This window comes from Sciurus vulgaris, assembly GCF_902686455.1.
Source record: "Sciurus vulgaris genome assembly, chromosome: 7".
NCBI classification, from domain to species: Eukaryota; Metazoa; Chordata; class Mammalia; order Rodentia; family Sciuridae; genus Sciurus; species Sciurus vulgaris.
The window spans coordinates 30,427,681-30,444,087 of NC_136467.1; the positions used below are offsets into that span (position 1 = coordinate 30,427,681).

The following is a 16,407-nucleotide window of genomic DNA, read 5'->3' on the forward strand; positions in this document are numbered from 1 at the left end:
TCCCCAGTTAGAATGATTATTATGAAAAATCTCATAATAATGGTTTTAATAATAATAATAATAATGAGAGTGTGAATATAAAGGAACCCTGTGAACAGTTGGTAGGAATATAAATTAGTACAACCACCATGGAAAATGGTATGGAGGTTCCTCAAAGAAGCACAAATAGAACTACCATCCAGCAGTCACATTCCTGAGTACATATCCAAGTGAAATGAAATCAGCATACAAAGAGATACCACTAGCCCATATGTATTGCAGCACTGTTCACAATAGCTAAGATATGTAATCAACCTAGGTACCTATCAACAGATGAATGGACAAAGAAAATGTGATATATATAAATAGAGAGATATGTCTGTATGTATCTCTATCTATACACACACACAATGGAGTATTATCCAGCCATAAAAAGAATGAAATTCTGTTGTTTGCAGCAAAATGGATGGTACTGGAGGACATCAAGGCATAACATTAAGCATAATAAACCAGTACAGAAAGACAAGTATTCTTGGGAATATGTGGAAACTGAAAGGAAAATTAATAAAAAGTTAACCTTAAAGTAAAAGAGGGATGATTAGGGATTAGGAGGGGGAACAAGACTAAAGAAGGGTGTATGGACATAATTAATTCATGATATATGCATATATGGAATACCACAATAAATTGCACTAATCTACACAATAAAAAATTAAACTTTTTACAAGAACCTTTTCAGTAAAACACTGATGATTCACTATAACAAAGTGTATGAGTTGTGATTTCCAGTAAGAAAAGATTTAATTGGTAGCTATTATATTTGAGCTACTGTAACAAAATACCATAGACCAAGTGACTTATAAACAACGGAAAATTCTTACGGTTCTGGAGGCTAGGAAATCAAGCCTGAAATCAAGGTGCTGGCATATTCTGTATCTGATGAGGGCCTATTTCCTAGATCACAGATGATATCTTCTCTGTATCTTCATAGGGTGAAAGGGGCAATGAAACACTGCAGCCATGATTGTGACCTTGCAACATGGCTTTGAGAAAGAGAATCTAAGCACATATGGTCCTCAATTAAAATGGTTTAACTTTAGGGTGGTGTTGAAACCGTACCCTTATGACTGTTATGTTCTTTGCTTTCAGTACAATATTCACTGTATTACTTAAGACAGTCAAGACTTTATTATAAAGTAGGACTTATGTTATATGATTTTGCCCAAATTTAGGCTAATATAATTATGCTTTAGTCCATTTAAGGTAGGACAGGATAAGCAATGATGTTTGATAGATTAGATATATTAACTATATTTTCAACTTAGGGTTTATTGGAATATAATCCCATTATAAATCAAGGAGCTCTGTAAACAAAGTAGGTTTTGTGAAATAACTCATTTCCCAGACCTATTTTTACTGACGTGGGCACATTAGCTCATGTCTCTAACTTTTGTACAGAAAGATTTCAAAACTACTCTGTCAGCCCAAGAGGCAGATAATATTGCTGAGGATAATTCTGTCCTGCCTACATGAAAACCACTCTGGGGAAGAAATGGTACATTACAGAAAATACTTATCAGGAGAATGATCAAGACATTTTCTGTAGTAAAACCTGACAGAACAAGGTTGAAAATAAAGCTAATATTAATTCAGAACAAACCTCTTGATGGAACTATGCTTCCCAACTATTTTACAGTTTTACATTATTTTATTATAAACATTGAGATAATAACATCTTAATTGTAGATGGAGAAGTTATGATTTATTCAGAATCTACATCAAATTAAGACAAGTAATGAAGTTTGCTATGTAAAATATGACCCTCAGAAAAGAATAAATGGTTTTCATACAAGAAGAAAAAGCACAGTGCATAGAAACACACACTGGAACACAAGCAGATTCTCATAAACCATGTGTTTTTTGTCTTGTGCCTCCAGTATGTTAAGAGAATAGTAATAGCCAAATGGTCAAATTGCAGTGTCAAAATGTGAACCATTGACACATTAAACACAGGTTCCTTGCTGTATAACACCACCATACTTAAATGTCAATAGAGGTATAATGGAGATGTGCTCCACAGACTTTTCCAGTATTCTAGAGAATGTATCCTTACCAGCCATCACCTTCCCAAGAATGCTGGTTGTGAGGTTTGATGACAAAGATATTGTTTTCACATCAAGAGATTTGTAGTTCCCAGGCAGATTGATTTTAAGGAATTCATCTGTTACCATTAGTTTGTGGGACTGCTCTAGACTGCTTGGGGCTGCCATACCCCCACAATACCATAAACTGGGTGACTTACATACATTTTCTTTCTCACAGCCTTGGAGCCAAGATCAAGATGCTGACAGGATTGATTCTTCTGAGGCCTATCTTGGTTTGTAGATAGTCACCTTCTCATTATGTCCTCACACAACCTTTTTCTCTGTCATATATGCTCCTGCTGTCTCTTCCTTTTCTTATAAAGACACTCGTCCCATTGATCAGGGATCTACCCTTATGACCTCATTCAACCATAATTGCTTCCTTAAAGGCCATATCTACAAGTACAGTATTGAGGGTGTAATTCAGTCCATAATATTCATACAGTGTAGAACATCAGTGTTGGTAAGTCTTGCCAGGTTACTTGATGTGTGTATTTAGTTATGTAGGAGAATACAGTAATCAGTGGATACTGTAATAGGAAAAATGTATTTTGGTACCTTATACAAGGTTTTATGGACTCCTGTAACAATGAAGGGATTCTTTGATCAACAAATCCTCATGAAAAATCCAGTAAAAGTTTCTAAACTTCAGTTTGAAGAGCTCCAGATTGCTAGTAGTCCCCACAGTGACAAGCCTGATATGGAGCTTCCTAAATGATTCTAGTGCCTAAGCTGACTGCCTCCTGCCTCCTGTTTTCCTTCCCAGCAGCCCACCTAGGGCTCAGATAAATAAGCATACATTGATCTTGTCTTTACATAAGACTCATTAAGGTTGTGGTATCTCAGTATGGCAGAGCTGGAATGAGGAACAACAGGAACAAACCCATGTCCTGGGACTGGGGTTTTGTGTGTCATAAAAGGGTCGCAATGGGCCTGCAGGTGATCCAGGACAGTTGGTGTTCTTAGCAAAAGGAACTTCTTTTGTGCCACTATCCAAAAATGCATTTTAACCTTCTTTCCTCTTTGCTTCTTTTTCCCCATAGGTGATTCTAGACAAAGGTGGCCTATAAATAGGTTTGGTTTTGTGAAAAAAAGAAAAACCTGGGTTATAAGTCTTGATCATACCACTTACTAATTTATTTGACTTACTAGTTTATTTGACTTTAATTTACCAGTTATTATTTGTACATCAAATTCCTCCTTTGTCCAGTGAAAATAAGAATATCTGCCCTCAGAGTTTTCATGTGGGCTTAATAAGGTAATACACAAGCACCTACCATGAAGTTCAGAACAGGTATTCAGTTTTTAAAATTAGTTTTTCTCTTTCATGGTAGTGCCAAGCGGGAGAAAGAAGACAAGGATAACAGGAGAAGGAAGAACAAAGGGAAAAATTAAAGTTTCTACTTTCACATAAGGTTTAGCATCAACATACTATAAGAGATTTATTTATAAACCTTAATGTCCTGCACTGCATGATGTAAATTAGGTACTATGCTAGGTAGTACTATAAGCATTGCATTTGAACCATTTAGATTATCATTACTGCCCTTACACCAAATAGTGAGAAGTTAATTCCAAACTGATTAATTAAAATCACCTGTTGATATGTTAATAAATCTTACTGAATGTGTTTAAAGGTACCAGAACTGTTTTGTGAACACTAATAGAATCCCCTTCCATCTTTCCATCGGCAATATTATTGAGTCTGAACTCCTTTGCCATTCATGATCTGACCCCTACTTCCTCCCTCAGCCCTAACCTCCCTCACCCTGCATCTTGACACTCACCCACAATGCCAGGCTCCCTTTATATTGAACTATTTCGAGTTTGTCTTTGCTGGACTCTCATACATGTGGTATAATCTGGCTGAGATACACTTCCCCTCACTACCCAGCGAATTCCTGATTATTTTTTAGTTTTCCTGCAAATGCTTAATGAAATATTTCTTGTACATATTGTCCTATTTACCAGGTATAGTTAATAAAGCAGCAGGCACATTAAGATTTCAGTAGTTAAGTGAATGAATCAGTACTCAATCTAATTGCAAATGATTATAATGATTTTCTATTTCATCTACAGTTGTGTAAGCTGTACATTTTCAAACCCTTTTTAAATAAGGGAAAAAAAGTAGAATAAGTATATTCTTCAGAATACTTATTATTATGTTCTACTTTATTCAATACTTCAGATCTAATATGGATCAAGATCTCCCTTCCTTCAACTGCTATGAGGGATTTTTAAGTGCCGGTACAGCCACTGCCATACCATTTTGACTTGAGTTTTTCCAAAGAAAAAAATCAAATAAAATTATTACTATAATAATACAAAGAAGAAAATTCTTGCAGAAAGAACTTTCCTCTTAAATTTGGATGTAGTGAAAGTGAAAGTAAGCTTAGAAGGATGTTTTCAAAGATAGAAGATTTAGATTGTTTACATAAAACACCAAAAACTATGTTTTTCTAGAGAAACATCTCAGAAAGAGACATTAACAGTAAACCAAGTGATCACAACAAAATTGTGCAATCAGGTTGTTCCATTGAGCTTTTCCTTTTTGTAAAACTATTAACCTTCTGAAGAATTTTCTTTCAGGTGCATCTGCTTGCACAGAGAACAGGATCTAAAGGTGTAGTAGAAAACACTTCTAAGAAAGTGAATGGTGTGTGAGCTTTTTTTATTTGCTTCTCAAGTAATTTACTTTAAAAAATTGAACATCTGCTATTTTGAAGCTAATCTTAGTGTGTTGGATGTTCTTAACCATTTCACAGTCCCACAGTCTTTTATCTTGCTGCTCCTGCTGTCTTCCCACCACCCCTGGTTCCATTAGCAAACCCTGAGACAGCCTCAGACTTACCCAAGTACTGCTTTGGTTTCAGCTGCTCTTCTGCAAGAGGAAGTGAGTGTTGGGGGTTTCTCTGTGGCACAGTTGTGATAAAGCTGTGGTGGTCTTATCTCTCTTTTAGGTAGTGGCTCTTTATGACTATACAGCGAGCCGATCAGATGAACTAACCATCCATCGTGGAGACATTATCCGAGTGTTTTTCAAAGATAATGAAGACTGGTGGTATGGCAGCATAGGAAAGGGACAGGAAGGTTATTTTCCAGCTAATCATGTGGCTAGTGAAAGTAAGTTTTATGCTCCCTTCCTGGTTTACTAATATGGTCTAACTGATAGTCCAAGATCTTATCATTTTCTACCCTTTAGTTTACTGTCTTTGTAATCTTTGCGTACATTTGCCAATGGGTATTGCTTTTCATACTCATGATGCAAACAAAACAAAACAAAACAAAAAACTAAAAAGAAAAAAGAGGAGGCACTATTATGTCCCAGAACTACTGCATTCTGTATTTGGAATGTTTGCTGATTGCACTCATCATCCCAGGGACCTGCCCTGTGGCTTCAGCTTTCTCCCTTAGCTCCTTTTACCCTGCCATTGACTACACACAGTTTCATCAGCTCAGTGACTCCTCAGCTGACCAGCGTCCTCAGAACCCCTAGTTCCCCAACCCCCACTCTTCGATTTTGCACACCTCAGTCCTAGCTGGTTACCTGCTAAAACAAAAGGACAATAGGTTGTTTCATCTCAAGTACATTAAACCTTCATCTGTGAAAGAAAAAAATGAACTAGAGAAGAAATTCCAAATATAAGTTCTGAAAGCTGTAGATTCATAGCCAGGCCTTGAGATGTGAAAATAGAACTGACAGAACCTGAAAATAAAGACAATAATTGTTTTAGAAAGGGGAAATGTATGGTAATGCTTCTTCAGAAGAACGCCTCCTGTCAGCAGTTAGCTTGCAGTGTGGAGAAAGCACAACACCCAGGGGCCATGAAGACTGCCTTCTAATACTAGCTCAGCAACTTATAAGGAGGTGCCTCAGTTTCCTCTTGTGAAACAAAGAAATTGAGCTATATCAATTCTAACTTTCTTCCAGAAACACAGAAATCACATGATTCTTATTTGAAATGTAGTAAACGGAGAACACTGTTTAAATATTTTTTGTTAAGTCTTCTGTTTCCACAAAGAAGTAATTGTTACAAATAATGGTTGGTTTTCAGGCTAGTCTGTGAAACCCCATCTAACCCAAACCATGACTGAACAAAGGTACTATTGATTCCTAACCTAAGTTCTGAATTTTGAGAGCAAAAGAGATGGGAGAAAGAAGAATTTGTTTTCTCCTTGATTACTGAGTGCTGATCTAAGTTTAGATAGAACTGTCTTTTGCACGTTCGTACTTCTGTCTGTACCCTAATCATTCCCAATGCCCTTCTGCCCATTTTCTCAAGTGACCTCAAGTCTCATTGCAGATCCTTTCCCCAGCTCACCTGCCCCTTCAGCAAACTCCTCCCCTTTACAATGCTATGTATCTCCAAATTACCTACTTCCCTCTCTGGCAACATAATTCTTAATTGTTTCTGTGCCACTTTTTAAATTATTTTTTCCTAAATAACAAATGGCTGCTAACTCTTAAATGTACTTCTCTTATAGGTATATATTTATATTTAAAAGAGAACACATATGGAGAAAACTTAAGATGGAGTGGAAGGGAGAAATTTTAGGACAGGCTAATAACTGAGTACATGTAAGACAGCATTTAAGTCAAATCACATAAGCTCAGTACTTCTAACTTCCAGATTGTCAAAAATATCCATGTTTGCCTTCCTCTCCTTCTCAGTAATAGCTCTTGCACAGAATCGATAGCCAAGGTTAAAACGGGGTAATTCCTGTTTAGAAATAAAGAGCTGCCATATAATCATAACCACTTTGGAGGATTTGGTAATTTTAACTAGGTATTATAATCCATTGTTCCCTTAAGAGTCAAGTGAAAACATTTACACTTTTTTTTTCATTTGGAAATATAAGAAGGTTGTGTGTTTTCACGGATGGTGGTATTAGGTGCTTTAACTTCAGTTTAAAGCAATAACCTCTTAGGCTTACAAGTCTTGACAGGTTATAGATATTTGGTCTAAAGTGAGTTAAATCTAATAAAATTTGTTTTTCTTTCATAGTAATCAAGTCAAATCTCTGAAACATATTACAGTGATGGTTGATGGTTGCACACAGAATTAATTTCTTGTCTCAAGACCATTCGGCAAATGACAAAATTCCTTATTATGTCCCAGAATAATTGATGTTTTCTTTTGGCATCAGTCACTGTTTCTTGAAAAAGCACTATAAAGGCCAAAATAAATGGGAGTAGTGGGGGGAACTCTTAGAATACCCCAGAATATAATAATTGAATTCTCACACTTCATCAGAAGTTATTTCCTTTCCCTTTTATTCTGCTTTTACATGGGTTTAACAAAAACTGAACTGCCTGGTTTTTACACTTGAAAAAAAATGACTCTCAGCAGCATTTTCCACTCTAAAAATAGTAAGAGGAATTATCCCTGATCTTTATCTGAAGCCAAATATGCAAAGCAAATAATCTAAAGGAGTCTATATATATATATATATATATATATATGAACAGAATCTGTACCCACTGTTCAATTGAGAACCATCTCCTTTAAGAGAACAGTACAGTGGCAGAATATTACACCATTATTATGAAGGACTTATTCTCTTTATATCTTAAGCCACTGGAAAGAAGAACATGATCAGCTTCCCTTAATCACATCTAACACCCTTTTCTGTAAGAGATAAAGAAACCCAATAATAATACCAACCCATATCCAAAGCCAGCTAATATATCTTACAATCTTAGTTGTACAGTTTTGATCAAATATAGTTTAACATTTTCTCTCAATTCAGAGTTTCTTTTAACCAAAATAGATTTTTGTTTTAACTCTTTAAAATTCCCACATAGCTCTATGGATTCAGTATCCTATGTAGATTTCATTGATGATATAGATTGGAATAGTAGATAAGGACTCTAAGGTTCAACACTATAGATTCAACATCATTTATAGTCCTAAATCCATGCTTACTCATTTCATTCTGTCTTCCCAGTTTATCTTGTCCCTGTACCTCTGCCTGGTAAAAACCTGCCTATTCAAAGTCCATCACACCCCCACATCTTCCTTTCAGCATTTTTTATCTCCATATCACTTTGTCTTTGTTGTTACTATCTTTCAAATAATACCACATTTTATTTTATATTGCAGTCACTTATGAACATGTCTATCCCTGACCAGATTGTAAGCTCCTTGAGAGCAAAACTCTTTTGATCATCTTTCTATCTCCAAAGTACCTAGCAGTCAACCTTACATACAACAGGTTCCTGGTGAATGTATAATGAGATAAAATGAAGTAAGCATCTCTCTGACCATATTCTAAGTGAGAACGGTACTATCCTGCTGATTAAAATTGTCCAATCATATCTAATGTTTAAGACTACAAATTGGCATCATGAATAGTGCTACATAGCTTGTTGCTATATCAAGGAATTGAACACTGAGTCCTCTTTAATTTCATATCTGTCCCCTCTATTCCTGTTACCCTCCTCGAAACAGTGCTTCTCAATTTATATATATGAATTACTTTTTCACTTCCAGCACTATATCAAGAACTGCCTCCAGAGATAAAGGAGCGATCCCCTCCTTTAACCCCCAAGGAAAAAGCCAAAACAGAAAAGCCCTCAGCAACTCCAAAGGTAATTGTTCTCAAAAATATGTGTTGCATATTAATTTTTTTCACTCTCTCTGCATAAAATGTTCCTAATGTTCATGCTTGTAATCCTTCATTGTTCACATTACTATTTTTTTGATCTTTGCACCAACGTTATGAAATACATAAGGCAAATGTTGTTATAGCCATTTTCCAGATAAGGAAACCAAGGAGGCTCAGAGAAAATAAGTAGATCCCCCAAGTCACAGTCTTAGTTATGAAATGATTCCCCAAAGTAAAACTCATGATATTAAGTATGATGCTATTTCCACTCTATACTTGTTTCTTCAACTTTGATAACTGCTGCTACTGTCAGCCCCACCTAGGAGGTACACATTTAAGCTAGAGGTCACTGGAGTTCACACAGTACATGTGTTCTCTCTTTCTGGAGTATTCCTTTTACTTGCCAGTAATCTAAAACACTTTCGAGTTAAACTGAATGTGGATATGTTATTAGTCAGATAAATGTGGGATATTTCTTTTTTGTAGTTGTTTTGTTTTGTCTGTGCCATCAGACTCCTCAGGGATATCATTCACTATTCTTTGGATTTTAGTAGTACTTCCGTGGAAAGATTTAATAAGCACTGTCCCATCATGTATATATTGCTTATTATACTTGTTTTGTTAAGTGATAGTAGCTCTTGCCTTAGTCTGAGTAGCCTTAATGTTTCTTGACTCTGGTGAACTGACAGATATACCTTTTTTTTTTTTTTTTTTTTTTTACAAATATCTTCAAGAAACATCATTATAATATCATGATAAAGTTCTTTTATCAGTTGAACCTGTCATGTATCATTCAGCCTTTGAATTTGTATTTATTGAGTTCCTACTTCCAGGCCAAATATTTTTAGTCCCCACCAGAACAGGAGTGAATAGATAAGATACTTGCCCTTCAGGAGCCCACAAGCTAGTGGATGAGAAACCAGTGAGCAGGAAATTCCAGCAGACCTGGAACTATAACGAGACCATGGGCACAATACATTGGGAACTCACTGGAAGAAAGCCTTTAATAAAATCTACCCTGGAGAGTCCAGAGTTCCCAGAGAGTTCAAGTGCTTGGCTTGAGACTTCTAAGATGGAAAAACATGTTCTATGTAGATGAACTTAGAAAAACAATTGAGGGGAAAAAAATCCATAATACCTTATTTCAGTGAGGTATGGTATGCAATGATTAGGTCTGAAGAACATGGAACATGGGTCTAATGGAGAGTGGACAGGAGAAATGCAGGAACCAGGTCATGGTGAACCTAGGGTACTGTGCTAAAACGCTTTGATTTTATCCTCCAGACAATGGGGATTACTTGAAGGAGCTAACCCAGGGAGTGACGTAAAAGGATTTGCATGTTAAAGAGATCATTTTAGGACCTGGGGATGTAACTCAGTGACAGAGTGCTTGCATGTGTGAGTCCCTGGGTTGGATCTGCAGCACTAGAGGTGGGGGTAGGTATTGTCTAGTGACAGCATAGTGGTTGGATAAGAGGTAACTAAGACCTAGTGCAAGGAAATTAGTTAGGAATCCATAGAAATAAAATATAAAAACCTGAACTAGTGGGAATAGAGGGGTCGGGAAATAAGGTATAATTGCCAGAATTTTATGATTCAGTGGATGTGATTCATGAAGGAATGTAGGATTTTTCTAAGGATCCTAGCTTATTATACAGCTGAATAGATGGTGTTACTGCAGGAATTACTAAGTGAACAAGGAAGATTTGGGGAGATAGAGACACGGGACAATAAAGAGTAGGAGATAAGCTCAGTTTTAGACATCTCAATTTATTAGTGTCTGTAGTGCTCCCAGATAGAAATATTTACCAAGGGTCAGAAATGCAGGATTGAATTTTGAGACAGGATTGAGCTTCAAAATCAAATGAAGAGTAATTAGTATATTCATTGTATTATATCAGTAGGTAGAAGCTTGTAATAGAGACAATGGCTCAGAAAGAGTGTTGTCAAGTTCTGAGAGACAGCCAAAGGTAAAACTCAGTTGAACACTAGTGTAAGGGAATTCAAAGAAAAAGATAATGATTAAGAAAAATAGTTAAAAGAATGAAAAAAAAAAATGTGCCTTGGGGGCTGGGGAGATAGCTCAGCTGGTAGAGTGCTTGGCTCACAAGCACAAGGCCCTGAGTTCGATCCCCAGCACCGCAAAAAAAAAAAAAAAAAATGTGCCTTGGAAGCTAGGAAGGTTCAAGGACAGTATAGTCATAAATAGCCAAGCATGTAGTACTCAAGAGGATCCCGGTAGCTCTGCACCAGTATCAGTGGAGTAATGAGGATTAAGGATAGATTAAAAATTGAATGGAGCCTCAGCAAGGGAACTCATGGATGTCATTCTCAACACTTCACTTAAAAGAATTAAAAGAGATTGAACAGTGTTTAGAAGGGTGACCTGGCATTTAGGAGTGAATTTTTTAAATATTGGAGAGACATATAAAATTATATATTAAGGAGACAAAGCCAATGAACATGTTCAAGAGCCATAAAAGACACCAACAGTACAAGTGGATCTTGGAGGAAGTAGGAAGGTTTTTTTGTTGTTGTTTTGTTTTATTTTTTAATCAGAAAGAGTTGATAGATGAGCTTTGACTTAGAAGACTAGTTCTCACTTAATGGTGATTTTTGCCTCGCAGGAGACATTTGGCAATGTTTAACAACATTTTTTTGTTATTTCACCTAGAAGGAGGGGGGGGTACTACTGGCATCTAGTGGATAGAGGTCATGGATGTTGCTAAACCTTCTAGAATGCAGAGGACAGCCCCTTCAACAAAGAAATATCTAGCAAAAAATGTCAGCAGCACTGAGCTTAGAGCAATACCTAAGGCAAGTAAATATGGATGATAATGAAAATAAGTTGATATAGTTGAAGTACAGAAATTAAGAATATCTTTGTGTTCTCCAAAATAGAAATCAAAGTCCACTTCTAATATAAGGGACAAAGGAATGAGATAGGATCTCAAGAGAAAAAGAGACCATTTGAATTACCTCCAAGGAAAGTAGGAGCAGGAGCTCATTTGGGAAACGTAAAAAGATTTCTCAATAATTCTGGGAACTGCTGTTTGGATACCATAAAAATGTAGTTAATGTAGTTTCACAAATCTCTGTTGTGTTTTTTTTTTTTTTTTTCTTCAGTGGTGCTCAGTATCTTGAGCATAGGAGTGGAGAAGGCAAATTCAGTTTGATATGGATTTGAACTTGTGTGTGTGTTAAAGGAACCAGAGGATAAAAGATTTGATAGCCTTGGTAAGAGTCACTGGGGTGATATACCATAAAGGATCAGCCAGATTGAAGAAGATGGAGAATCAAGAGAAGATTGACAGACTTAGAAAGCTAGGTTCCCTGCAAGGTTGCAGAAAACTGTCCCTAGAGGTGAGGCATAGACGTGTACAGTAAAGGATTTAGCAAGCTAGGGCAACTGTGGTGTTTTTAAAGCCAGAAACTCTCTTGCATATTTAATATTTCATGTATCAAGCACTCCAGGTTATGATTGATAGAGTGTGCATCAGAACTGAAGTGAAATTAAAGGATATATTATTAAGATTGAGCTGGTTGAGGAACTAGGACCCAGAGTATTGGACAGCTTGTTCTCTTCAAATTAACATTCCAAGGTGATAGTAGGAATTGGTTTATAGAGGAAACTGATGAAGCAGGAGCCAATATCCTTAATTATTGTGTTAGAGCAGAAGTCTCATCCTTGGCCCATGTTGCAGTCACCTAGGGAATTAAAAAATTCTGAATACTGGTGACCATCACCACACCCCACAGATTGATTTAATTGGTCTAGAATGGAACGACAGTTTTCCAGGTGATTTTAATGTGGCAGTCAACACTAAGAACCATAGTGTTAGAGTGATCACAGGTCCAAATGTGGGTAGCAGCCACAAAGATGAGTAGAGGGTGTTATAGCCAGGTGTTAAACATCTGAAGAGAAGTGCTTTGGAAGTGCAGTAGCCTAAAATCAGTAGAAGAGAGCTAAGAGGAAGCCAGTGTTAACTCCTGGCTTCCATGGTTCACAGTTGGATATGTGCAAAACCAACCTGCGCTACAAGGAACTGAAAGGGAAAATGACTTCTGAGTATAACAACAGTTTCAAGTAACAGCAAGAATATAAAGTGATGGTTGCCTACAACAATTTGAGTACTGCAAAGAATACAGTCAAAAGAACTGGCAAGGCAAGAATTGAAATTCAACTATGTGCAAATGTTACATGTGTAAAATTACCCATTGTTCAGAATTTGGCATCAGATTTAAGAATTTAGGCAGAAGCTTGTCTTATCAGGCTGTTAGAACAAATCTGCAATAGACCAATGGCTTAAATGACAAACATATATTTCTTACAGCTCTAGAGAATAGGAAATCCAAAATCAAGGTGCTGATAGATCCAGGGTCTGATGAGGGCCAGCTTTCTGGTTTTCAGCTCTGTTGCATTCTCACAAGGCAGAGGGCAGAGAGAGAAATCTCTCTTGTGTCTCTTCTTATTAAAGCACTAATCTCATTCTTGAGGACTCCACCCTCATGACCTCATTACCTCCCAAAACTATCACATGGAGGGTTAGAATTTCAACATATGATTTCATGGAGAAACAAGCATGCAACTCAACTCATAATAATGCTAATTTGTACACCCTAAAAACATTTAATGCAGTGAAATCATCCATAACATTGGCATGGGGAGTCATGATAGCTAACATGTTTAGTCTATATCAAAAACTACATGCAATATTATGAAAATATGGTCTTTACTTGTGGTGACTTACTGATATCCCTGACTCTGCATCATGCTGACCATTGAAATCAAGGCTTTCTAACCCCACCTCTAAATGTATTCTTATTCAGTACCCATGAATTAATTCTGCCTGAGCCAGAGGAAATTAAAGGCACTCCTGCTATTTGACTACCTGTAATGTTGATATTGTCCTCCCTCTTCCTGTTTCCTAGAAGAAGAGATATATTCAAGATTCTGACACATTTACCAACAGAGCAGGTGTGTTCCTCTGTGATCCCCAGTGTGCCTGTGTTCCTGAGAGTAGAGACCTCTTATTCAATTCCAAGATTCCCCAGTTCTCACTACTGAGCCACTCCTCTACTTAGATGGATTCTCAGCATCATGGTCTCAGTTTACAGTGTAGTTGATTTGGGGATATTGTGTGACTTTTTTCCTTACAGACTGATCTCCATGCTTCAGACATACTTTTACATTCATCTTAGCAGATCAGTTCTTCAGATAACTATCTTGACCCTTAACTGTCTACTTCATGCTAATCCCACTGATGTCCAAAGCCTAATTCGAATAGAGCTCAAGGAACTTATAGACATGCAAAATAAATAACTTTTAAAAATAAATATAGGTAAGGCTGGGGACAGAGCTAACATGCATGAGGCCATGATTTCAATCCCCAGCAGTGAAAAAATAATAATAGAGAAATAAAATAGGTAAAGCAAAAATGTTCAGAGGATAATACATTTAGGCAAAGGAATAGTTAAGCTCTCATGGAAGGAATGAAACTTGAATCAGGCTTTGAAGTTTAAAATACATGGATTTCTTTAGTTGAAGAAAATTATTTGATCTGCTTTAACTGAATCCATGAGTTAGAATAGAATTCTACAGGGGGCTGAGTTGTTCAGTGTAGAGCACTTGTGTGTCATGCACAAGGCCCTGGATTTGATCCCTGGTCCTGCAGGAAAAAGAGAGGCTCGGGGGAGTGGTAGGGGGAGAGAAGTGGGGAGGAGGAAGAAAGAATTTTGCACTTATTTCTTCTCCTAAGATATAGTATATGTATATTAGACTGTTTTACTTCCCTGTAGGACAAAGTGTAAGAAATGATCTGTTTACGTAAAAAGAAGTCCCTGAGAAACATAATGTAGGCCCCATTAAAATGCTATTGCTACATGGAGTTACGAAGCTAACAGCAAACCCTTGAGAAATATGAAATTGAACTTCCTTAGCACCTGGCTAGTTGCATTTTAAGTTTAGTTCCTTTATCAAAATATTTGTGATTTGATTTTATCAAGATCCTGCCTTATAAGCCTACCAGATGTTATTTCATGTGCAAGTTTTATTATCACATGTGAGATACATTTCTTAGAAAGAACTTAAAAAGTAGTCTCTGATAAATGACTTGGATTGTGTAGGGTCTGAGTTCATAGAATTATAGAATTAATGTCAGGGAAAAGACCTTAGAGATCATCCCTGATGATTCTAGTCAATTCCTTCATTTTAGAAATGAAAATTGAGATCCAGAAAGTTAAGAGATTCATTCAAAATGACCCTGCTAATTAGAATAACGGCCTCAGTACTCTCAGGCCAGTTCCCTTCTTCCCACCCACCTAGTCAATGATGCATATTGTCTTTACCTGCACAATTGGCCAGTTTTGTGTCACAGTGCTTTTTTACATTCCTCTTTTATGTTTGTTTCATTGTGCCCTTTTTCATGTGGAAGTTCTAAATAGTGTGTTCTGTATGCTTTTCATTTTTGTTTTTGAGACAGTCTTGATGTATTGCCCAGGCTGGCTGCAAATTCCTGGGTTCTAGCAATCCTCCTGCTTCAGCCTCCTGAGCAGCTCGACTAGTCTCATATCTGTGCCCAGTCCTGTGCTTTTTTTCCTAAAAGAAAAAAGGAAAGAAACCTCTTTCTTTTTAAAAATTATTTTTATTCAAACCGTAGAATAAGAAGCAAAATTATGCCTTTTAACAGCTTGGTAGCTGCCACCTCTCAAAAATTTATCCCAATGGAGCACACCTGCTCTGTTGGTAAATGTGCCGGGTATGTTCCAGCATTTCATCTGGCTTATTGAAATGTTGGTGGGTGATGGCAACATTGGTTGCTGATGCTTCCACTGCACAAGGAGGGAGCGAGGTTTGAATTATTCCTGAGGGTAGGCTGGAGAGTCCCCAGACAAATCAGTAACTACTTATATAACAAGGGAATAGGAGTAGGAGAGTGTCTTCCTCAAGGCTCATTCCAGAACGTTTTTACCAGTACATGCTATAAACTTGCATCTAATAGAAAAGAGAATATTGGTACTACCAGAGAGAAAAGAAACTTGGAAGCTTTGGGGAGAAACAAAGTAATTGTGACAGCTGGATTTTATTCTTTGTTTATATTTCAGACTCTTTTCATTATTTTTTTGCTTTTTAGACCTTTCATTTATTTTTCTTTTCTATTTATTGGTACATTATTATAATCATATGTACTAGTGGTACTCATTATGCTATATTCATACATTAACATAACATTATTTAACCAGTCTCATTTCCCAGTACCTTCCCTTCCCCTGCTTTCTCTCCCACTGATCAACAAGTGATGCTATGTCCACGTGCAAATATACCACAATGAATCTTGCTCATATATGTAATGTTCTAATTAAAATTAACAATAATAGAAGAGATGAGTAGAAACCATTGGACCTCTTATTTTTGATAGCCTAACTATTAATCTATATGATTCATTAATTTTGGGGAGGAAAGGTATTGTTAGTTTTTTAAAGTTCTACTATAAAAATAATGTATACTCATTCTTTTAAAAATTCAGCCAATAAAGAGTAGTATAAAATGAAAAATAAGCCTTTGCCATGCTGTCACATTCATTCTGTTTCTCACATATCCTTCTAAAAAGTATTCTCTGCATGTAAGAACATATATACCTGTATTAATGTTGACTTGTTTTTATGAAACTAGGAT

The 16,407-nt window shown here is 36.6% G+C and overlaps 1 protein-coding gene across 1 annotated transcript in view; it reads left to right on the top strand.

The window, feature by feature from the left end:
• Nucleotides 1–16,407, top strand: part of AHI1 (Abelson helper integration site 1) — a 208,733-nt gene that overhangs the window by 167,766 nt on the left and 24,560 nt on the right. Inside the window, 2 exon segments of the mRNA XM_079146243.1 lie at nucleotides 5,084–5,246; nucleotides 8,618–8,715. Of these exon segments, the coding sequence (XP_079002369.1) occupies nucleotides 5,084–5,246; nucleotides 8,618–8,715 (261 nt within the window).